The sequence below is a fragment of the Pinus tabuliformis genome, chromosome J (genome assembly GCF_031772625.1).
Source record: "Pinus tabuliformis cultivar Carrire ecotype Pingquan chromosome J, CPIR1, whole genome shotgun sequence".
In the NCBI taxonomy this organism is placed as follows: Eukaryota; Viridiplantae; Streptophyta; class Pinopsida; order Pinales; family Pinaceae; genus Pinus; species Pinus tabuliformis.
In genome coordinates this window covers 444,008,050-444,033,629 of record NC_142295.1, presented here as the reverse complement: position 1 = coordinate 444,033,629, position 25,580 = coordinate 444,008,050, and the positions used below count along the sequence as shown (strand labels likewise).

Here is a 25,580-nt window from a genome sequence, read left to right as displayed (position 1 = left end):
CCCCAAGTCTAGTCCCATTAGGTAACCTAGGGCATCAATTTCCCGCGAACTGAGCCAAGGAAAAAATTAAATCACCTATAGGCTACTGCACTGGTGGGTCCCCTCCCTCTCCTCCAAATTTGAGGAAATTTGAATGGTGGAATCTCCAAGAATCTCAAGCCCTAGCTCTAGGATTAAATTGTGCCTAGGCATTCCTAAGGCTAGACCTCAATAGGATGAATTCAACCTTTTGAAGAAAGTATTCTTGTTTGGTCCTTTCCCCTCACTTTGTCCAGGATAGGAACATCATTGGTTGCTACATTCCATCCCCGAACCTGGGCTGGGTCCACTTGGCCTTGTGTGGTCCCACTTCTCAATAAATATTATTTTCAAGGACCATTTGGGAATCCAAGTTTCGCAAGCATTATAGGGATTGGGAACCTTTTTTATAAGCCTATTCTTTCTCCCTCAACCCTCCAATCCTCACCCCTTACCCTTGGTGGACCAAGTCCCTTGATTAAAGCACAAGCAAGTTGCATCCTTCACTCCATCCTTGGGAAAGGGTTTTCAGGGTCACTTCTCATCTATCCATTGACATATACTTTACAAGTAAATCCCTACACTAACAGGACTCCTCCCATCGTTGAAAGTTCGTAAAGAGCAAGGAGACTTAGTTGTGGTGACAATGGGCCAAGCCTCCACAATTGTCCTTAACCTAGCAGTTGCCCTCTTAGGAACCCCTTTAGGTCCCCTGCTGGTTTGAGTGGTAACACAACCTACACAACTAAAACTACAGAAGAATAAACAGTAGAAGAAATGCTAGCACAAACACATAAATTAACACAGTTATTTTTGGACCAATGTCCCCGGAAAAAACCCAACTTGGGTAAATCAGTGTAGCAATAAGGATTTATTTATTAAGCAGCAATGAAATATGAGTACATCTATGGATGCCCAACTGGCAATCCAAATAGCAAGAAAATCTGAGTAAAATACTAAAGGGAATTACCCTTCTCCCACAAGCAATCTCTAGTTGGACTTTCCCTATGAAAAACTCGGCCTCCTGGAGCACTGTGTCAACCTTTGCGCTACTTTGCATAGCTGGCTGGACAACTTGCTTTGGATTGGGCTATGATGAAGTCGCTCTACCTCTAGAAGTTGATAAAATCGTGTCTCCAACCCTTTGGGACTCCTTCTCGGCCTTTGGAACTGAGAACAAATTTTCTTCTCTCCAAATCAATCTACCTAACTGAAGCACTACGTAATCCCTCAAGATTGCCTCTCTAGGATAATTCGGCTCTCTTGCTCCTGCCTCTTGGAATCTGGAAAATATTTCCTTCGGATCACTGTCTCTACCCCTCACTCACTGCGTCGATCTCAGTGCCTCTCTCTCCAACAACTGATTGCTGCTACTCTAGAAATCGATCTGCTCATGAAATCAAACTACTCCAGTGTCTTCTCCAAGTGCCCATCGACTTCTTCTTATAATCCTCTGTTGAGACCTCAACAGCCAAGATTAAATCTTAATGGATGGCTAGGATTAACTTGAAGTCGATCCATGTGAGTTTCTAGAACATTCACACCTTGACTTAATTAATTATGATTAATTAGTCATATTGCCTAAGTTTAGATCTAATTGGCATCTTTGTGTTTAGCATCTAATTGAAGCATTGTTGATAATTCATTGGATAATTTCTCTAAGAAGCTTTGGTAAATTTGTTGTCTATCTTAAGCATTGGCATCTCAAGTTTCATTGGTTATCATTCTAAGTGAGCATCTCTTAACATTGGTCATTGGCATATCTTAAATGGTCCCAAGTAATCATTGTTAAATTAGATAATTGTTCTAAATTGCTAAGCATCTTGTGGATTAATCTATTGTTTAACATTGACACTTATATCTTTAAGCACTTGCCTTGTTTTAAGATTTTCTTTCAATTCATTATTAAGTACTCTTGCTACAAGGTGATTGACATCAAGTACTTAAAAAACATAAACAATCTTAACTCAAGACCCACTCACATTCCTTGCATAAGCATTCTAGGCCTAAGTGCATTAATAATTTACCTCCAAGCATAAGCTTGGTTGATAGACTCATAGGGCCACCCTTTCTCACCTAGCTTGAGGGATTCATCACCTTTCTAGTGGTTAACACAGTGACCTTGCAGTCGTCAGAGCCACAGTCTCTGCAACGCCGGAGGCACTGGGTGGTTGGAACACAGGGGGAGGTATCGTTAATCAAGCATTTGTTGGCTTCCATCCCACAACCTTCTCTAAAGACTGATCTCAAAACAGTTAAGAGGGAGGTTCCATTTAGAATAGGCATCTAATTTAAAATTAACCAAGAGCCTTGCATCACACCTAGGTCTTACGATTTGCATAGCATATAGGTTAGTTAATCATTTAAGCAGTTGTTGTCCATCCAGTTACTTGGTCTTAAATTATAATAATCAAGAATTTTGACTCCATAAGGCACTGGTTTCATATCTAAATCTAATCTAATATTTGAATCTTGCTAAATTTAACCAAGTAGCTAGGCCACTCAACTGTGTCTCTCAGACTTGTTGGTTACCAACTTGTCTTTCACCTTCATATTTCCATAGGGACTACCCCCCATAGCATGTTGTTGGGAGACAGCTAGAATGGAGTGGGCGAGGATCAAAGTGGTAGCCCCCGCCTTGAGCTGTTGTCGCAGTGCTTGTACAATCTGAGCGACAACAATAGGCAAGAAGATCAAGACATTGAGAACTGATAATGGAACCGAATATGAACCTAATGAATTCAATAACTTTTGCAAAGAGGTAGGTATTAAGAGGGAGCTCATTGTTCCATACAATCCGCAACAAAATGGAGTTGGCGAGAGAAAGAATCGTACAATTATGGAAGCTACCTGTGGCATGATTCATGATCAAGGCCTGCCAAAGTTTTTATGGGGAGAAGCTGCGAACACTATTGTGTACATTCAAAATAGGAGTCCTCATCAAAGCTAAGATTTCAAGACACCCGAAGAAATCTTCAATGGTAAGAACCCTGATGTTGCACATTTTAGAATCTTTGGTTGTCTTGTATATTTTCATGTACCAAAAGAAAAAAGGAACAAGTTGGAAGCCTCTAGGAAGAAAGGTGTATTTGTTGGATATAGTGAAGATTCAAAGGCATATCGAATTTATGTACCTGGTCAGAGAAATGTAGTAGTAAGTAGAGATGTTACCTTTGATGAAGACTTTGCCCTCGGAAAAGAAACGGATCTCCCCATCACAAGGAACGATGATGATGCTCCTAAAAGTCAAGAAGAACCTCTGATGGATGAACCTATGCCCAATGTTGATGACCCGATGGATCCACTTGATCCACCTCCTTGTGATCCCTCTATCTCAAATAAAAGACCACTATGGCTTCGAGATACACTTCAAGATGCAGAAAATCATGCTGCCCCAAGAGGAACTTTTTGAGAAAGTAAGAAGCCTACCAAGTATCAAGGATACTTGCCTGCTATGAGTACTATCATTCAAACCAAAACTTGCACTTTCGAAGACGCTGTGAAGCAATAGGTATTGAAAGTTGTTATGGTTGGAAAATATGAGTCAATCATGAAGAACAATGTTTGGGAAGTGGTGTCTAGACCCAAGGACAAGTCTGTAGTCACTTCGAAATGGATCTACAAGATTAAACATGGAGCTGATGGAAGTGCTAAGAAATACAAGGCAAGGTTCGTGGCTCGTGGCTTCTCACAAAAGGAAGGAATCGACTATGATGATATTTTTGCTCCAATTGCCCGATACACCACTATACGATCCATAGATGCTCTTGTTGCAAATGAAGGATGGAACTTGCATCAAATGGATGTCAAGACCACATTCTTACATGGCTCACTTAAGGAAGAAGTCTACTTGGAACAACCTCAAGGGTTTGAAGAGAAGGATATAAAAACTCATGTATGCAGGTTGAAGAAAGCCCTCTATGGGTTAAAGCAAGCCCCTAGGGCTTGGTATGAGAGGATTGATAGCTATCTCATGAATCTGGGATTTACAAGGAGATATGCTAATCCAAACTTATACTTCAAGGTTGAAAAGGACATGCCACTTATTTTGGTCTTATATGTTGATGATCTATTTCTAACTGGTGCAGACCCTCTCATTTATCAATGTAAGAGGGAGTTGACTTCTGAATTCGAGATGAAGGACCTAGGATTGATGCATTACTTCCTAGGCTTGGAGGTCTGGCAAAAGCCAAGTGAGATTTTCCTTTCTCAAGGAAAATATATTGTGAAGTTGTTAGAAAGATGTGGCATGATGGACTGCAAGTCTGTGACTACACCAATGGAACTAAATTTCAAGAAGCTATTTGGAATTGTTGCTGATCTAGTTTTGGAAAATCCTACCAAATATAGACAACTTGTGGGAGCATTGATGTTCTTGGTGAACACACGACCGGACATATGCTTTGTAAGTTTGTTGTTAATAAATTGAGTCAATTTATGGTTGAGCCTCATCATATAAACTGTGTTGCTACAAAGAATCTTCTAAGATGTCTTCATGGTACTATCAACCATGGACTGAGGTACACTATTGGGGATTTGAGATTACATGGATATACTAATGTCTATTGGGCTGGCAGTGTAGTGGATAGAAAAATCACATCTGGATGTTGTTTCTCTTTGGGATCCGCTTCCATCTCACGGATGAGCCGAAAACAAACATTTGTTGCACTAGGCACCGCTGAGGCTAAATATATTGCAGCTAGTATGGCTTGTTGTGAAGGCATTTGGTTGAGGAAGCTCTTCAGTGAGCTATTTGAGCACGTGTTGGATACCACCATCATTTATTCTGATAATCAAAGTGGCATTCGTCTTTCAAAGAATCTCGTGTTCCACGACCGATCCAAGCATATTGATATTAGGTACCATTTTATCCTTGATATGGTACAATGGAGATCAATAAGACTCCAACACATTAGAACAGATGAGCAGGTTGCTGACATCCTCACAAAGCCTGTGGGAAAGGCCAAGTTCTTAGCCTTCAAAGAGAGACTTGGAGTCATGGACAGACCCTCCCATGAGGATCCCGATTGAGTTGGACATTGAGCTTTGGGAGCTCTTGGGGGCCTGGGGTACCTCTTGGAGCTATATGAGCACAAGGTGAGTGGTTCATCTTCCCTTATGGAGTACATACCCCAACATGTGAACATAAGGTGAGTGGTTCACCTTCCCCAGTGGAAACCCCAACATACATCCTACTCTTGTAGTCTGGGACTCTTGGAAGTACCTCTCATTTAGCCAATGAGTTGGGAAAAGTGGTTAGGGTTAATTAGTACTACCAACGGATGTGTCAGGTACTATTGTATTCCCTATGACTAGGATGCATGATGTTCAACAACTTGATCACTAAGGATCAAGTCTGGTAGGGGTTCTATCCCTGGACATGAGCACTTGCCCCTGTCATTTTGGAAAGAGTGCCAGGGTCTTGTGACCCACCCTCTTTCAATCCTTTCTTATTGGACTATGATATCAATCTTCAACAAAGACGAGACAAGTTGCAGAGATGGCACATGATGGACACAAAAGTATAACCATGGATGAATGTTGACAGGTAGAATTCCTCCCTAGTTGAGAGGGAGTGTTAAAGAGTTCAACTAGGGGCTAATTCCCCTTCCTAGAAGCCTTTTACGAATATATATATATATATATATATATATATATATATATATAACAATCATAAATAATGAATAATTAACTAATAATTAGTGTTCAAGAGTCATGTCTCTAAGGACATGACCATTTGTTGAAATTAGCTCTTACTCACGTAAATAACATATTTACCATAAGTTACTACCCACCATAATTTAAGCAAGTATTTGCGTAAAAGATGGGATAAGGAAAAAGGTGTAAATAAATATACTTACCAGGAGTTACTGCCCACCATTATTTACAAGTTCTTCAACATTTTAACAAATATGGGTAAAAATGTAAATGTGCAAACTTATTGGAATTTAATTTACAAAGATACGTGATCCAATTTACAAAGAGACATGTCTCTTGGGTAACTTGGGTATAAAATTCACTTGAAACTTTTCATTTTATACAATTCACTTGTCATCTCATATCCTCTTGTACTTATTGTTGATGTTGTATCTACAATTACTGTCAATGATGATCTAAAGTGAATGCTACTGAAGTTTTAATGTGATTGCTATTGGAATCTGAAGTAAAGTTGTTATTGGGCTAATAAGACTTTGAAGTAATTGTTGCAAGCATAGAACATACCATAAAATTTAACACTCCCCATCCCCATCATCATTGTCACTCTCTGAGTACACCTCAATATAGTGATCCTTGCCCACTTTGTCCTTGCCAGCACACTTGTGCCCCGGTGCCCATGGCTCTTGAAAAATGAAACAAAGTTTCTTCTTCCTTAGCTCTTTCCAGGTCTCCTCATCCATCTTCGGTTTCCCGATCCACTCCTTCTGAAAGGGCTTGGCCTCCTTACCTTTCTGCGGGAAAGAAGGTTTAGGAGTGAATTTATTTTTGGAAGCAACATCCCACAAGTCCCTAGTTTTGTTGATTTATGCAAGAAGGGTGGTGGGTTCAAGGCTCTTAACCCATCCACATAGAAGTTCCACTAACCCCTCTACAAATAGCATCACCAATCTAGCCTCTGAGGTGTCTGTGACCATGAATGACAACCTCTAAAACTCTAAGATATAAACCTTTGGACTACTTGTCTGCTGAGTTATGCCAGCTCTCTAAAGTGAAGCTCTGGATCCTTCCTATCAAATCGCTCAATGAGCCTCTGAGTGAACTCAGTGTAGGAAGTGATGTTGTTGTGATCCATAGTCACCAACCCATGGTACCACCACTCATGGGCCTCACCATCCAAGTGTATTGTGGCTAGTTTAATAGCCTCCTCCTCGATCATTTGATGTAATTGGAAATATGTATCCATCTTTTGAACCCATGATCGAGCTAAACACTTGGTTGATCCATCAAAGTAGGGGATTGTCACCTTCCCCAATGTTTTCTGCAGCTCTTGATTCTGCCTCGGGACCCTCTGAGATGGTTTAGGCCTACTCTTCAACTAAAGGTGGCAGAAATCGTTAAAATCCATAGCAGCACAGAAATCCCATCCCAGTAATTGGTACTGCTCCATATAGTTTGCATAAGGGATCCCAAAATTAGCTTGCTCTATTAAGTCCTCTGCTGTCTCCTGTACAAACTAAGGCATATTGGGTTTTGGGCATTTTACTAATAGTGTGTGAATGACTCTGCAATTGGGTATGAGCATGAATTCCCTCATCACTATTGGACACTTCTCGATTCAATGGCTCCTTCCCAATGGAAACCCTTGTGTTTGTCATTCCTTTCATCAAGTCTACCATCTATTTTTGGCCCTTAGCCAAGTCATTAATAACCCTGAGCAAGCTATTAAAGGCCTATTCCTCCTTATCTCCCATATCTATCCCTTCAATCTCAGGTGTTTCCTCTATCTCCTTTCCCTTTTCTGGTGTCTCTTCACTCTCCATATCAGGGATATCCTCTTCTGTAAGGGGAGTTGGTTCTCTGTAGGTGTGTCTCCTTCTATATGTTATCCCTATATAAGGGTTTTCTTCTGTCATGTAACCACTGTCAGGCTACCCTCAAACCACACAGTTGTCTAGGAGCATGCTCTGATACCACTATAATATTCTCTCCTAACAATTTTCAGAGTTTCACAATTTCTGAGTTTATATTTTGAATTTTTACCGGTACCCTTTTTGTCAAACAAACTAATTGCACATTGCTGTAAATGTTTTTCTCACCAATTTATCTTCAGAAAATTCACACAATGACGTATATATTAAGAATCGACTCAAACCAACAACTGGAATCTCATTTCAAACTCAAAAATCTGATATAATTATCAACAGAACTTCTTAAACTGATTTTTTGGGTAATACATAGTATTTGCACTCAATCCATAAAGAGATACAAAATGAGAAAAATAACATGGAACCTGATATACAGTGCTTGTAAACAGAATGATGTGATACACCAGCTCATGGTATAGGGACGTGATACTCAGGTCTGAAGTGAACTGCTAGCCTCCATTATAGCCACATGTCTAACTAGCTAGTGGTAAGAGGATCGAACTATCCAGAATAGTCTTCAACAAGTCTATGATCAGCATAATACACAGTGGTAGAGATGCACACTGAGATGAGAGTATTCAACTACCCATCAGTTCGATTCTCCTCCAAATAATAATCTTTTCTCATAAATGGCTCCACGCAGACAGATAGCAAGAAAGGGTTCGATGATGGGTTATTGTCCCTCCAAACGCACCAGCAATCACAAGCAATGGCTCACAGCCTCAACCAGAGATAGGGAAAGGGATTATTCCAGCATCCAAAGCCTCCTACTGCTAAGAAATTTGCACAACTTCCAATGATACCCACAGATAGTCATTTAAACAAGCATTTTGTGCTCCATTGAGGCCAGAAAATTACTACTTGTCAAAGCCATCGAAACCCTGGGTAGCAAAGAAGGAATCTGCTCTTTAAAGAACAGATTCGACCCCATTTTCCTTATTGAACTCATCCCCTTTCAACAACTAGGAATTGAGCCACGAAACCCTCTTCTATTCAACAAAACGTCCTCAACAAGACTTGGAATTTCAGTGCATTCGTGGGTCCTCTTCAACCTGGCAAAATAAGATAGAAAATACCCAATAAGTTCATAAAATCAACTGATAACACCTAGGTACCTCAATATTTCTTGTACATTTTGTTCTCCATTGAAGCACGGTGATAAAATCTGGGTGATTTCACTCTAAAATCCAACTAGGGTCTCTAGTGTAAACACCGAAGTCAGCGATGGCGGCTAGGGTTCCAAAGCCCTAAGCTTCTCCTTCAAACTCTCTCCAAGAGCTCTTTTCTCCAAAAACTCAAATGCACAAATGAGGAGAGTCTCCTCATTTTCCTTCTTTTATAAACTTATGGTCACATTTTTGCTTTCTTTTTATTAAATCAACTTTTACAAAGTCACTTTATGATATTTCACTTTATAAAGTTAAAGTGACTTTTCACTTGACTAGAAATTGTCACCCTTTCTCCTTTTTAGACTTTATAATGTTTTCCTTAGGCAATTTAAGTCCCCTTTATTAAATGTTTCCCCGCTTTAGCCTATGGGAACCACATTAGGCTAGCGGACTCTGTGATAAGCTTCCTAAGTGGTCGGAGACATTACACGTTTCATCACCTCAAGCTTCCCTTGAGAGGTCCTACCACATCATCTATTACCATTAACTCTGGACTATCTATCAAAGGTGATTATCTATCTTACGGAGGCTCCTCCCATCGGTGAAAGTCCATAAATAGCAGGGGACCTTTGTTGAGGAGACAGTGGGCCATTGTCCCATTGTTAGCACTTAGTCTATCTTTTGCCTTGTAGGGTTTCCCTCTCCAAGGCCTGCTAGATTTTGTGGGAACATTACCAATTCCACTAGTCACTAAAAAAAATTGCAAAAGTTAACTTTTGTTTTTGTTTTATCTTGAGCTTTCATGCCATATCTTTAGCAATTCTATGTTAAGGAAGCCCCCTTTGAGTTGGATAAGATCCAACTTAAAGAGTGGCAGTGGGTCATTCTAGTGATGTTAAGATAAGAGAATATAAGATAATTTATAAATATCCAACGAATGACCATAAATAGGTTAATGGGACTTAAGGACAAAACCAGTACAAGTACAATGTGGAAGTGCAAACACAACTCCAAGAAAATGCCAAAGATAAAATGAAGTAAAGAAGGATAAAATAATAAGATAGCCTCATAAACATGTATATAACCAGATCATGTAGAAGGCTAAGTGAATAAGTCTGGGGCTAGAGATCAATGATGTCCAGAATGCCCGAGTCTAATAGCTGACGGCGAGGTGGACGACAGTGGTGTTCACTCGCTACCGGAGTCCTCTTGATCCAACGTGGAATTTGGCTTCATGATCCTAGGGGTTATGTAGGAGTGAGGGGTACTCCTAAAATCCAAGGCCAAAGGAAAGAAGCTTTGGATAAGTCTTTGGCTGCTCTGTTGGGGTTGGGGAGGAACCCGTTGGGGTCGGGGGAGGGGAGCCTGTTTGGGAACCGTCTGGTACAAAACCCTCTGATGCTCTGGATGTGAGTGAACAGATGTGCTATTTGGCACCCCCACAATGATATCAAACATACTGGTTGGCCTCCCAAACATTGGATAACCCGAGGTCTCACTGCTCTACATTAGATAACCCAAGGTCTCACTGCTCTACATTGGATAACCCCTCCAAGTTGACCTTAAATTTTCACCTTATGAATTGGGAACTTTACACACTAGGTGAGAGTATTGAGTGTTAATAGGATTTTGATCTCGGGGCTTTTCAAAAGCCAGTTATTCCTCTGTTTCTATGACAGAATTACTTCTTCAGAGTGTTATCTATGTATATGTATTTTTATCTATAGAGCAGTTTTCTTGATTAATAAAATATCTAGATTTTTTCCTTGGAATTAAATATATATATATATATATAGAAGGTAAATGCACCATATGAAAAGGTGCCCACCTATCAATGATAATCTAGGCTAATAAATAGACAACCAGCACTCCAGTTGTCTAGGGAGCTGTAGTTATAATAGTTTCCTTCTAGGTTACCATCTATCCAGATTGACAACAATCCATTTTATATTTTATAGTTGATACAGAAGCAACTCAGAACACATATGTTGATTTTTACTACACAGATAACTATACTGTTTTTTCGCCTTTGTAAGAATTATTATTTTCCTAATGCACAGATATACAACAGAGTTTCTTTTCTTTGCAATGTTGTTTGCAAACTCATCACAAAGAAAAAATCAGGCATGAGAAATGTGACCAAAGTTTGCTTTGTTCTTAATGCAGAGCAATGATTTGTTCTCTCTGTTTCTAGACGAGACTATGACTTATTCTTGTGCAATCTTCAAGGTTTGTCATGGTTTCTCCATATCTGAGTAGCTATTGTAATATTTAATTCTCAAGCTCTTTGATTTTATAAAGCTAAGATTGGTCTTTCAGCAAACATCTACCAATCGTCATATACATATATCATAGTGATCTTGAACTCAATTTTCCATAACTTCTTTGCCATATTGCAAAAAATAAATTTATATCAACTGCACACGATATCCTGTTAAGTCATTATGGAAATCAATTTCAGGGACCAGAGGAACCATTGAAGGATGCACAGCTAAGAAAATTGCACTTATTGATAGACAAAGTGAGCTTACCTTGATAGTAGCATATGTTCATATTCAGCTTATTCCCTTTAAACAATTCCTACAGACACATAAACTCCAACTTTGACTGGATCTTCATGAAATGAGAGTTAAATCATTGTCTTTAAATATGTCATATAGGCTCAAATAGATACTAGCCATGAGGTGCTAGAAATTGGTTGTGGCTGGGGAAGCTTAGCCCTAGAGGCTGTCAAGAAAACCGGATGCAAATATACAGGTATCACTCTATCAGAAGAGCAGTTGAAGTTTGCAGAGAAAAAAGTAAAACAGGCTTGCCTTGAGGTAAACCCTTACTGTTTGCTTACAGCATAGTTGCATAAACGGATTTACCCGCGCTCTATAATAGTGTAGATACTAAACTAAATCACTCCATGTGGCATCCCATGAATCACCAATTTCTTTTGCATGGTACTCGCTTTCACTCACTATGATATGTTTCTGTGGGGTTTATATATTTTATTCAGATAGAAATAAGATGAGAGGTACATTACATATTCCTAATTCTTCATGTCTAGAATATGTACATCACTGATCTTTTAGACCCACTTTTTGCTATTTAGGTATTTTGAAAATGTCAATCAAGTTTGTTTCCTTCTTATTTTCTTTTATGAAAGATTTGAATAAACACAAGTTGCATCCGATTAGAACTGGTCCAATTGATTTCAAGCTTTAACTGGCAAGCATATGCAAATTCCTATCTTTAAGATAGGATATTCTCAAAGACACAAAACTGATAGCCCAGTAGGTGAAAGAAAAAAGAAAAAGCAGCATGACACATATAACTACATAACTGCATAATAATTCTCAATCTTGATGACAGTTTATTCAATAAAATATAACTGCATACACCACTAGTTGGAAGCCATGAGATCTGGAGGAAAATTCTTATGTGATATGATACAGATCACTGATTCTCTACTTAAATTGATATCCGAGAAAAAAACTGATAAATTTCCTCATAATCAGAAATTGTGTCAAGTACTACAATGACTCGTGTCACAAAAAATTCACACTTTGCACAATTATTATTACACAACTGTTCTTGTTTGTGTTCTCACCAAGTCTGATGTTTCTACAATAACAAGAAGACCAGAAATTTTCAAACTATATTATTATTGTAGGAGATACCTGATTATTCCAATTTCACTTCTTTCACATCCCCGAGGAATGAACTATCAAGTAACTCAGTGTTTTTCTGAATTGATATTATTCATTCCTAGGAGAATTTATATCATTCATGTTTAATGTTTATGAAGTGAAATTATAGTGTATGGTTTTCAAAAGGAATTTCAATGCGTATATTGCAAGTATACAATAGATTCAAAGGGGTTCTCAAGATTCAGGCGATTGCAACTTATATCTATGATAAATAAAATATGTTCCTCCTCGTGTCAATATAGTTCATTGTCTATGTGGCATCTCACTGACATGTTTTTTAATAAAACTAGCTACTCGTTTTCCTATAAGATTCATCTGTTGGTAAAGAACAAGCTCTACAACAACTTGTGGCATAAGTGTATAAATCTCCTGTGGCACAAAAGTTACATTCTACAGAACAGAACTTTTCTTGTCTTTCATCTCAATGCTCACCAAGTTATCGATGTTTCTTCCATATTTGATTAAAAAAAAAAGGAAAAGCTAAAGTCTATTCTCATTTTCATCATCATGTAACAGTTAATGTTATCATGCTCAATTTAAATATCAGTACCCAAAAACATTGAGCAAGTTCAATAGAATGAAAAACCTTCTCAACCTCCTCTGAGTCATTTAACAGTGAATTTCTATTCACCTTTGGTACCTACATGGTAATGATTTTTAATTTCTAACCCTAAGAATCCCAGCAATTAATTCCTAGCAGATTTAAGTCTACTGAATAAAAGCACAATTAGAGTTTTAACAAAATATTCAGCAGAAACAATAAAACAACCAATCTCACATATGCACACACACAAATTTCTGCCCAATCAACAGCTCTTCATTTCATTAATCAGAACCTACTTGGGCTTGATTACTGGGAAAATGGTCCAAACTAAGGAAAATACATACAATTCTGGATCTGATTTAGCTGATCAAGCGCCAGACTTGGCTCATCAAGATCTCCTTGCTACTCCCTTTGCAAGTTCCGCGGACCTAGCACACTTGAGTAGAAGTCCTTCTCCAACCACCACTGAGATGCCTTTCTCAATGCCTTGTGCTCCTGTGTGTTGTATCTTCTCCCTTAGCTTAGCCCTTCTTTTATAAACTTGAGATATTACCAAATTCATAACCCTAATGGTCGTATTAGGTGACTTATACACACTCCATGCCCTCCAAGTCTCGTGCCCTAACTAGGAACACAACACACTAGAGAAGCCTAACACAAAAGCACTTTCCACAACAGAAATATAACAGCAGTGAGATCAACAATAGTATACAAGAATATATGAGAACAAATCACATTTCTCATTAGTCCATCAATAATAAAATACTAGGGATCCTATACCAAGGATCATGGCCCTTCATAAACCCTGATACGAACTAGTATACATAGTATACAGTAAAATACATAGTTTGCCCTTTGACTAATCTAGGGCTTGAGATCTGATCATTTAGATCTTCAATCTGTCCAATAAATCAAATGCATATCTGAGCTAGTGCCTTCAGCTCAAGATCCTTGGATTGTTGCTTTCCTTGGCAACTAGTCCCTGTACAATCATGCTACAACTTCTCAATCTGCTAGATCTGTTTCTTCAAACCACAGATCTGACTTTCTTCTTGCAAATCTAACCCTCTAGCACTCAAATCTGACTTTCTTCTTGCAAATCTGACCTTCCAGTACTTAAATCTAACTTTCTTCTTGCAGAACTAACCTTCTAGCATTCAGATTTGACTTTCTTCTTACAAATCTGACCTTCTAGTACTCAAATATGACTTTCATCTTACAGATATGACCTTCCAATACTCAGATCTGACCTTTCAGCACTCAGATCTGACCTTCCAACACTCAGATTTGACTTTCTTCTTGCAGATCAGACCTTCCAGCAATGCAGCTGGATCCTCCTACTCGACCTCCTCCTCTATTTCGGCAACAACTCCTTTAGCTAACCAGATCATGGAGAAACTCAACCTTCTTGCTACTGCAACTCCTCTAAGGCAGATCTGTGGCTAGGTCATTTAGCCTCCCTCTATCCACAAGTGAAAATCCTTCTCCAATTGTGTGTCTAGACCTCTCCTTTGGCCTCTTATTTATACTTTTGTGTGAGTGATCTTTGGGATTTTCCTTGTCCATCAAGAATCCCCTATTTTATCACTCGACAACAAATTAGATTAAATAATTAATTAGCTTGGGTCTCAAGCTCATAACTTTGGGTCAAAACCCCAACCGTTTGGGTACTTTTTCCAACCAATTAACTTTTGATGAGTTTTCACCACTCAGAAATTCATTCCGAGCTACCCAATGTCCAATACTCCCTCTTAGTGAGGAAGGTATTTCCTTCACACCTTGAAATTTCCAATTCCGTGAATTTCCTTGCATACCCACGATTGTCCTCACATGAATCATGACTTTCCTTGCGTATCCATATATGTCCTCGCATGTGGCAGATCTTCTTTTGTACTTTATCAAGATTTTACTTGCATGGTGCATGACTGTCCTCGAATAGAACATGACTTTTCCTTGCACCACCATGAGTGTCCTCACATGGTTTGTGACTATCCTTGCATGGGCTAAAAACTCCTTTCTCTTGCTTGAACTTGAAGATTCAAACTTTCATTGGGAAGTTGACATTCCTTCGCAGTGTCCCTCTGAAGCTAGACTCCCTCTGAGCCTACAGAACCTCCACTACTTGTTAGTTTTTGAGTTTGGTAGCAGCAAATAGTTGTTATAGTCTCAGATGATGTCTAAGAGGCTAAATAACACGAGATCTCCAAAACCTAGAAAAGGTTTCACGAGAAAAGACTTGGAAACACCTTAATTAACTTAATTAGCCATAATTAAAATATTTACTAAGTCTAACTTAGGAAAAGTGGTTAAGTAAAGGGAATTAATTAAGGAAGTTCGATTTTTCTCTAGAGGCTTCTATTGATGAAGTCAAATTGACCTTAGCTATCGGTTGAGATGTAATTGTGGCCATTGAAACTCCAATGAGAGATTATAAGAGCGAGTCAAAGGGCTTGGGGATGGCATCAGTTGTGAGTTGAGCAGTTCAACTACCTAGTTGCAAGTATTCAACAAGGGCGCAATTGAAGCAAGGGAAGCATTAGAAAAAGGGTTTCAGTAGAGATTTGAGAGCAGGAGTTTAGAGGAATTTTTCCTCAACATTTTCCAGTGTCCAAGAGACTGGAAGAGGAGGCTGAATTCGTCTACAGAGAAGGTCGCTACAACTAGTGCGAGTTGCCAGTTTACCTAGTGCAAGTTGTCGAAGGAGCCACGTTTCAGTTGCCAGTTGCCAGATCAGTGTTCCAAAGGCAGAGCGAATTGGTTTCAAAGGCAAAGGAAGGCTAGACAACTTGCCTGGAAGTGATTCTGAGGCTGAGCGAATTTATTCAGCCAGGCAATGCACATTTTTGAGCTACAGTGCGAGTGTCCAGGGAGAGTGCGAGCAGACTAGGAGAGGCCAAATCAACTGCAGAGGAAGACAAGGGTGTCTTCCAAATTATTTTGCCAGTATAAATTGTCGGAGCTTTGCTAGATTAGCAAGCAGATCATTCTACTCCTGAATTTGTTGAAGATAATAATAAAACCTTGATCTACTGCACTAGTTTTCCCTTCGGGGTTTTTCCAGGGACAATTGTCCAAAAATAACTATGTCAATTTTTTTGTGTGTGCATCTATTTCTCAGTTCTAGATTTTATTCCGCAACGTTTTTATTGTGAAGAATGAAATAGTGAATTTATCGTTATTTGCCAAATAATAATTCAGAAGACAAATAAACTGCTAACAGTTAGAAGATAAATATCCAGTTTATTGCATTCAAGGAATTTCACATGGTATCAAAGCATCAAAGATCAAATCAGAGGCTCTAGAAGCGAAGGAAGTAAGATTTGTGCAGTTCAAAGGGGAGATTTGTAGCACAAAATTCCAGATTTGCGCAGGCCTAGCCAGGCAGTGCGAATTGGAGGGAAATAACAAATCGATTTCCAGTCTAGGTCGGAGGAAAAGTTTGATTTGTCTCATGAACAATAGTAGTAGGCAATAGGATTGCCAGAGAGGGTTTCCGATGAGCAGATCAATGAATCGCAGAGTAGATCTAGCATAGTAGTTTTGCAGCGAAGGGTTTTGTAGTTGTAGATCAGTGCAGGGCAAGGAAGAGGAAAGCACACAGATAGGGAATTTCCAGAAATTCTCTGAGGGTTTCTAGCTTTCTAATAGGAGGAAAGGAGATTGTAATTTCTAGCAAGAGAAGGCAGTAGCAGGCAGAGCATTTTCCAGTGCGAGATTGCCAGTCAAGCCACTAAGTATTTCAGGGTTAGCAGTGTGTATGTTAGAGCCAAAGAAGGACATTCGAAGGTAGAACGAGTTACCCAGGAGTGAAGTACCAGGCAGTGCGAGTTCCAAGAAGGAGTCCAGAGGCAAGTGTGAATTACCTAGGAGCATATCTACGCATTTTGTTGTTTTTTCCACGATATTGGAATATAGGTTAGGGTCTTAGGATCACTAACACTACCAATCCAAATTTCACAACAAACTACTTTGCACAGCGGAATATAAACAGCAGTAAATCAACACGTGCACAAATATAGACAACGTTTTACAAATTTTAATTACCCAAATTTCTTATATTAACAAACTGTAATACAACAGCCTAGGCCTCCCATACCAAGAATAATGGCCCTCATACATACACTGACACAAGACTGGCTATTGGTGTTGAATGAAACTCCCCTAACGAATAAGTGCACTCAGTCACTAGGTCAACTATCTCATCGATGCCATAGCCATCATACATGTCTAATATCGGATAGGAAGCCCCACCTGGATACCAATGCCAACCTAGGTCTCCAGTACCCTCAGTGTCTGAGATCTCTCATTGAGCTTCACACCAGACTACGACCATCTCCATGAGTCCAGCCCACTCCACCGAGTACCAACTCAAAATCTCTCGTCATCCAACCCCAAGTGCAAGATTGAATATGCATGTACTCGCACGCGCAACAACCCCAACATGCGAATGTTGCGCCCTGTGCAACTCATGTCCCCTCATCTCGTTGTCCTGGTCAACACATGAAATCTGACTAGGTAGCCCTGCTTCTCTCTCTCCAATGGGCAGAGGTAACCTAACATTGTTGCCATCCCCATCTATGTATCCCTGAAGAGGGTTGCTCCGACGCTCCAATGTGTACTCCTCTAGTTGTACCTGTTGCCGCCTGTCACACACACCTAAGCTAGTGAGAAAATCCCTTAACCCCACAAGGTGTGGTTGGTGGCAAGAGATGGGGATGTCACCTATTCACAACAATCTCTCTATTTAAGCTCTCTCCTAGGTAAGCTAAGGGGGGTGGTCCCTAAATGGAAAACTAAGTTAAGAAGGATGTGAGGTTTCCAGGAGATGTTAGAGTGAATTGGATTACTTTTAAGATTATGAGCAAATATGATGAGCAATATGAAATGAAATATGTAACCATCAACACATGAATCAAAGGTTTACATACATAAAACCAGTGCTTTTAATATTGCTTAAAATAAATAATACTTGCTCAATAAAAACAAAGTGTTTCAAATTGAAACACAAGTAACCCTGTCAATCAAACACAAGATGTTAGCAAGTATATGATATCACATGCAAGATATAGAATTTTCTTTCAATAAATGCTTTTAAAATATATAATCATTCACAAATCCAAAGCGCGTATGGAAGCAATATAGAGTAACTTCCAAAGGAAACAAATTAAACTTTACTTGCAAATGTGAAACAAGATGATAATTGTCTAAATAAGATCATCAATTTAAAGCATTTGCATCAATGACAAGTACATGAAATAATTTGCAAATAAAAATAGTAAAATGTGTTAGCATGTGTTGTCGCGCAGATTGGCACGACGACGCTCGGACCGGGGGCTGTCACTCTGATCCCGGTCCCTCCGTTTAAGCCTGTCTCCCGCGGCTAAGGGGGGTAGACCCTGTGAGGTGATGGAGGCCAACTGCCAAGCAGTTGGGTTGGGAGACACGAAAGGAAACCAGCACTAAAAAAGATTTTGTTAAGTTTAATAGACCAGTGCCTTAAGAGATTGCGGATAAGACGATTACTTGTTAAATGATATAAAAAACATGGACCATGAACAGCAACCATCTATCATCAGCTAAATCACATGACCAAAACGATATTCAGCAAGTGAAAACTTCGAAAAGATGAATGCTTAAAATCACCACAAGAATCGTAAATTAACCAGATATCATATTTCGCATCTCGGCTTGAAAATTTCAGATCTCAGCATGAAAGATATATCGCGAAAGCAACTGAAACTGGCAAAATGATTTTCCACAAATTTTTTAATTTTTTTTTTTTTTTTTTTTTTTTTTTTTTTTTTAAATATTATAAAAATGAAGATTAAAATCTAAAAAATTTAAAATTTAAAATCTACTCTAAAACTAAAATCTAACATTTAAAAATAAAACTAAAAAATGTATTTTTTATTTTTCACATTTAAAAAAGCCAAATTAAAAAAAACTAACTTAAAATCTAAATATTTAACATCTAACAAAACACTGATACATCAAATAAAAAAAATCAAATAAATAAATCGAAACTTAAAACTATAGAAAATATATACATAAACCTAAATCCTAAACTAAACTAAAAAAATTTAATTAAAATCTAAATTGCATTTCACGTTAACGCTTTCCTATATGCATATACATCAAAGACTAGAAAAAGGGAAATACGATTTAGCAGAAAACGAAACGATAATGAGAACTTACCCTCTGCGTTAAAACGAAGATACCGAGCCGGCGCAAAATAAGAAATCGAGAGCACAGCTTGACGGAGGAGGGCAGAAGAAAAACGCACCGGTTTTACCTGTCGGCGGCAATGGTATATCGTGCCCCTGATCTGAAGGTTTTCGATGACGGAATAAGCAAGAACGCAGTAATTTGTGAATCCCGCAGATTAACCAGGCGCTCCCACTGATGACGATTTGGATACCTCCATAAACGACGCACACAGCGATGGATTTATTGCTTAAATCGTTTGCAGGTCCACGCAGCAGAACGCAGTGATGGTGATCTTGAATACGCAGGCGATACTGACGGATTTGGCTTGAAAAACAAGATCTATGAATCGAAGCCCTTGAGATCTGGCTTGGAGTGATACGCAGTTGCTTGCCCCAGTCGATGGTGAATGCGATGGCGATGAGACCGTAACTGCGCGGAAGTGTAAAACCCAAGAAGTTGAAACGTTGATGCGTGACTCGGCCCCAGCGTTTGATTTAGCTTTACGCTCTGAATGATGGCCTGATGACAAGGCGTTTTTGTCGGCAGCTTGACACGATTGCTGGAGTAACTCTTTCATACAGTCATTCCCACGAGATGCTGCTAGCACAATGCTGCACTAGGCGTGAAATGTAGCTCAGATTCCTCACATGAAGGTTCAATCAGAGTTGAAAACATGTATTGATTGTGGATCGAGTTGGAAATGCAGGTATACTGGCGGCGACAGCGGATCACGTCAAAGGCAGCTAAACCTTTTCCACGCTGAATAGCCACACTTGGACGGCAGAAGGAGGAAATCGTTTTCTGAGCCGTCAAAAGACATGCAGCTGCCGGCGTATATAAAGAAATTTCGATGCCCACGCAGTCACCCTCTGTCTTTGGTTATGCAGAGAGTTTGTTGGCAGCAGAATTGGCTTGTAAATGCTGAGACGTGGAAGACCTGCTTGAATTCGTGGTGACAGATCCAAGATCTGAGGGTTGTAGGTAGGACGCAATCTCACGCATATAATAAACCAGCAACCAAAAAATGCCTCTCGTTGAAAACTGCTGCTCATGCACAGTGTGTCGGTGTGTTAACCTTGACAGCAGTCCTGCAATTGCCAAAACAGACAAAACCCTAATAAAAAGAAAACTGTAAAAATCTGAAACCCTAAATCAGAAAAATTAAAACCCTAGAACAGTTTATTAATGTACAGATTTGGCCCCTTAATGGCCAGATTTGGCAATAAGAGCAGAATATTTTCGAAATATCAGAAAAAACTTGAACTTCACTGTGAATCATAAAGAAAATCTCTCCATGTAAAACACGCAATAAAATTTAAAAGATTAACCCAGGGCACAATCAGCTGGGCTCTGCACAGAAGAGCCTGCGGGAGTTGGCTGGTTCAGCCGAGAACTTCCCCGAACGCCCACAAAATTTCCTTCAAAAAATGTTTTCCTGCACATCTCAAGCGACCATCAGCAAAGAGAGAGAGAAAGCTGCTAGATCTCAGGAAATAATGGAGATACCTGCCATTATTTCAGAAACCCTAGCAGCCCTCAAACCCTAGCAGGTGAGCAAGATACCTGTACTCACAATACTCTGAAAACCAGCTATTATTAACTGCTGAAAACTGAAATATGCAGAAAAAAACAATCATCTCACAGCAATTCCGGAGAGTAACACCAGCCAGTTTTGAACCCCAAAGTCTTTTTATTAATCAGAAAATCAGATTACAAGAGAGCTTTCTCAGTACAGACTCACAGATCAGATGATCTGAAATGACCCCCTAAGACCCTATATAAAGGAAATGATCCCAACGGCTAGTTTTGGGTGATCCATGTAGAACTGATCTCGACCGTTGATGAGGATCAAGACATCTCTTGATCTCATCCGTCGATTTATTAACTTAAAATATTATTATTTTATTAGTTAGGGTTTTTGCTTCATTTTTTAATTTTTTATTATTTTATTATTTTTATTCAATTTTTTTTATTTTTTTTTTTTTTTTTTTTTTTTTTTATGTTTTAATTTATTTTAAGATGGATCATCAAACTAAGCCGTTTGGATCATCACCTAGGACCTAGGACTTAGGACTCATGAGGGGATTTACAACATTTTCAACCCTCAAGACACAATTCATCATGATTTTTACAATTTACATCTCAAAGGGATGAACCCACTTAATACAGACCCTCACAAAACACCCAGCTCTGCGACACAACGATAATCTAGCAGATCAACATACTAGGATTCTCCTAAAGTTCTAATGACAAAATCCATCCCGGCTTTGGGGTCAGGTTTGAAGGAAAACTCTGCCGATCCGTGGATCGGTGAGACAAAAAACCTTCTGGGACGTAGATTATCATCAGAAAGTTAGGTCCACCTAGGCAAAATACATACATGACTTCATGTCTGCTAAGATTATTTACAATTAATACATGCAGCTAATACATGCAGATTCTGGGTTCGTTCCCCAGTGGAGTCGCCTGGTCTGCGAAACCAGAGATTCTGGGTTCGTTCCCCAGCGGAGTCGCCAGCATGAAATGCACTTAAACTAAGATTAAATGCAATTATCTTGGTTAATTTTAATCTAAATGCCTAGTCTAAATGTGACCTTTCTTTCGATTGTTTTGGAACAAGTCTCTTATGTGAGTTGTGGAAGGGGTCCAAGGAAAGACAGCCAAAGCTATATTAACGATATCTCCCTTGTATTACCCAACACAATGATGCATCTGTCACTGTAGAGACTATGGCTCTGATGACTGCAAGATCGTTGTGTTAACCACATAAGAGGGTCTATGTCCCTCAAGTTGATGAAAGAAAGGGGGTCCCTAAGAAATGTCTTTCAACCAAGCTTAAGCTTGGAGGTAAATTAAGTTAAAATGCAACTATACTAATATGCCTAAATGAGATGCAGGTAAGTTTATTAGTGCTTGTAAAAGGAAATGCTTCAAGTAAATGGAAATATGCTCAATGAGATAACTTAGATAATTGCTCAAAATTGTATAAGATACACGAACATAAGCTTCATAAGCACATAAGATTGTAAGTTACTCAAAGTAAGTGCTTTAACACATGATATATCAATGATCCACCAACTAAAGCAATGAAATGAGATGAAGCTACAAAGTATAAAATGCTTTCAAAGTGAGCAAATAACTTAAAATGAATGAGCAAGTAACCAAATGAGCCTATAGTGAGGCAGGCATAAAGCAAATTGTCAAATTAATTAAATCTAACTTTGCCACATAAATTGAAATGCTTGCATATAATGAAGTAAGTTGCTCAAAAAAAGTGAAATTCCAAGTTGTACTTAAAAGCAAAACTTCAAATGCATAAAATGGGAACTAGTAGCAAAATTAAATTTAGAAAGTTAGAATGTGATGGTGAGATTGTGTTAATTCTTAAGGCATGCAAAAATGAAAACTAAGAAAAACAATGTGATGAGCCCCAATTTTGGTACAATTTGGGCTCATTTTTGGCCTATTTTGCTTGCTCAAACCATTCATTTTTATTGTTTATGCATACACTTCTTAGTTTATTCATGTTGTTTGTAGGAGAAAGGATAGGCACTTTATCCACGTAGCTAATGCATTGTGATTCCAGGTTTTGGCATTAAAAGGGAGCAAAAGACAACGAAAAGGTGGCAAGGAGACAACGAGTTGGCATTGCTGACATAAGGAGAGGTTGTCCACGGTTTTGGGGGACATTCCTCGTGATCCTCACCAAGAACTCCGAGTCCACTTCAGCCTCCCTCCGAGCTTAATACACGGCCAGCTGTTCTACAGGAACAGCAGTTCAAAACTGCTCTACAGGAAACAGCATTTATGACCATCCTACAGGATCAGCAGTTAAACTATAGATTGAACAGCCGAGCTCCTAGAATCATGGATATCTGTTGGAGCATCGTTTTGTATAAGTATAGAAGCCTTAGCCTTGGTTAGGTTGTTGAAACTCTCGTATTACTATTGTAATTTTGGAGCACAGCTCAAGTTCCGTTCTCTTTTGTAAGCCAATTTGGCATGTTATCAGATTATGAATAAAGAAGGCCACTTTTGAGTTAGTTCTGAGTTTTCTCAAGGAGCTATAGCTCTCAGGTGAGGGCCCAACCTGAGAGCCATAGTCCTCCTCCGTGTTGTAATGCATTTACCATTAGTTCCAGCACTTGAGTTTGTTTAGTTTCCTATGCAATTCGGATTTCCAGCTTGTTGGTTTAGTTGTTTTCATTAGCATAAATAGGACTGGTATGATGCTTTGCTTTCAGTATTCGAGTTTGATAGGTTGGTAGAATAAATCTCTTGGAGCTCCATCAAAAACAGGTTGCAAAAGGCTCACTGCCATCTCACCGTTGGGATTGGGGTGTAGACCATGATCAGCCACCAAAAAGAACAGCAGTCGTTTCATCTCCACGCAAGTTGCCACATGAACGTTTTTATTGAAAGTCCATTCATATATTCTCGACATTGATCCATACTGCACTCTCACGCATTAGTTTCATTTCTTGTTTTCCATTTCGGATTTGTAGGTTTCATGGCATAATAGGTTAATGAATCTCTTGTTTTGATGCACAGGTCATTTGTTTCATTTACGCTGCTCCTTCTCAAGCCACTTCCTTCGTCGTTTTCTCCATCCACCTGCAAGTTCTATTCATCCTCTACCTCACTCACTTGCCCTCCAACTCTCTCATTCCACGTACCGCTCCATTTCCTTCACTCTCGTTGATTTCACCCTTCCAAAACATCAACCCATTGCATGCACCCTTCCTTCGTCTGACTTGCCATTTCCTAAGACATCATTAGGTCCATCTCCATCTCCCCTAGCCTCCCACACCACTCCAACACTCCATCCACTGCTAAAATCTCCACGACCAACCATCCTGTAGACGTGCACAGCCATCCTGTAGAAAACAGAGTATCCTGTAGAATTCCCAGCAGCCTTCCTGTAGGAGGCCATTCACTTCGTTGCCGAGCTTCTGAACGTGAGGGACCTCTGTGGATGGGTGCTGAGGATCCTTAGGAACCTCTCCAAGCCTCCCCAACCTGTCCCACACTTTCCTTCCATCTCCATCCCACCTGCACAATCAAACCCTAGTTAGGCCAAGGTCACAATCACTCCACACACTTAAAGGAAAAACACAAAAACACATTTCTCATGATGCCAGTAGCTTAGACCCATGCATTCATACTTGTTAGAGGCAATGACAGCATCCATAAGAGTTGCACCCACATTCTTTGCATTATAGAGGATAGACTAGTTAAATTAGGGTTTCATAGATTTACATGCTTTAAGTTGCTTTTGATTCAGTTTGTCAAGTAGAGTAGCCTTTCTTTGAAGTTAACTTTCGTCCATCATTGATAAAGCTTCTTCTGTGAGCCTATAGAAGTTGGCTTAAGCCCTAGCGGACTTGTGCCAGCTGACCAAGTGACAGCTGCGACAAGGGCTAGTACTTGTGCATACAGCACCGTCGCTTCCAAGTTTGTACGAACTACCGGGTTGATAAAATTAAGAGACAGAAAGCCCCAGGAGTTGTAGCATTATTGCTACAATACTGGAGCTCACCATCTTTTTGGCGCCGTTGCCGGGGAAGCGTCAGAGTATTAGCACCTGTTGCTTTTCCTCTACTTTCCTACTCTTACCTTCTGCTAAGTAGTTTGCTTCATTTCCATTCTGCAAAAGTAGCATAGACTTTCCTGCTTTCTTAGACTAGTATTTCCTGCTTTCTTAGATTAGTATTTCCTGCTTTCCTAGATTAGTATTTCCTGCTTTCCTAGATTAATATTTCCAATTCCGCAAATTTCATTTGAGCAATCTAGTTAGTTGTAGATCACTTTGTTTCAGTTTTGCAGGTACAAGAAAAAAGCAAAAGCACTAAAAACAGAGAAGAGTCCTTTCCCTTTCATGCCTCGTAGGAACCGAGATAGATCAGGCAAATTCCTACCAAACACCCCCACCACATCACTAAGTCACCCTTCTCTCTTCTTTGGTGACAGTGACCCAGAGGAACCTATAGGTGAACATCCCAAGATATACCAAGACCCTATAGACGAAGAAGAGTTAGAAACCACTCCATCTGAAGCCATGGCTGATAATGGGAGAGAAGATGAGAGAATAGAAGGAGCTTTCCCCATCCGAGAAACCAATGGGGATATGAAAATGAAAAACATTAGCCCCTCTGCCTTGCCTCACTTCCATGGACTGACCACTGAGGATCCGGATACCTTCTTGTTTGAGTTTGCTGTCCTTTGTCGAACCTATGACTATACTGAGGATGAGCAAAAGTTGAAGCTTTTCCCTTCCACTCTCAAGGATGCAGCACTACGTTGGTTCATGGGATTACCTGGGAATAGCATCACCACTTGGGCTCAGATGCAGCAAGCCTTCAATACCAAGTATAGGGATTATTGTAGGTCCAAGGAAACCAAGGGAGAAATCTTTCGAATG

At 39.5% G+C, this 25,580-nt stretch overlaps 1 protein-coding gene across 1 annotated transcript in view; it reads left to right on the top strand.

The window, feature by feature from the left end:
• Nucleotides 1-25,580, top strand: part of LOC149227725 (uncharacterized) — a 429,088-nt gene that overhangs the window by 350,011 nt on the left and 53,497 nt on the right. Inside the window, exons 16-18 of the mRNA XM_089380583.1 lie at nt 10,877-10,939; nt 11,172-11,231; nt 11,371-11,532. Coding sequence (XP_089236709.1) covers nt 10,877-10,939; nt 11,172-11,231; nt 11,371-11,532 — 285 coding nt within the window. The remainder of the gene's footprint in view (nt 1-10,876; nt 10,940-11,171; nt 11,232-11,370; nt 11,533-25,580) is intronic.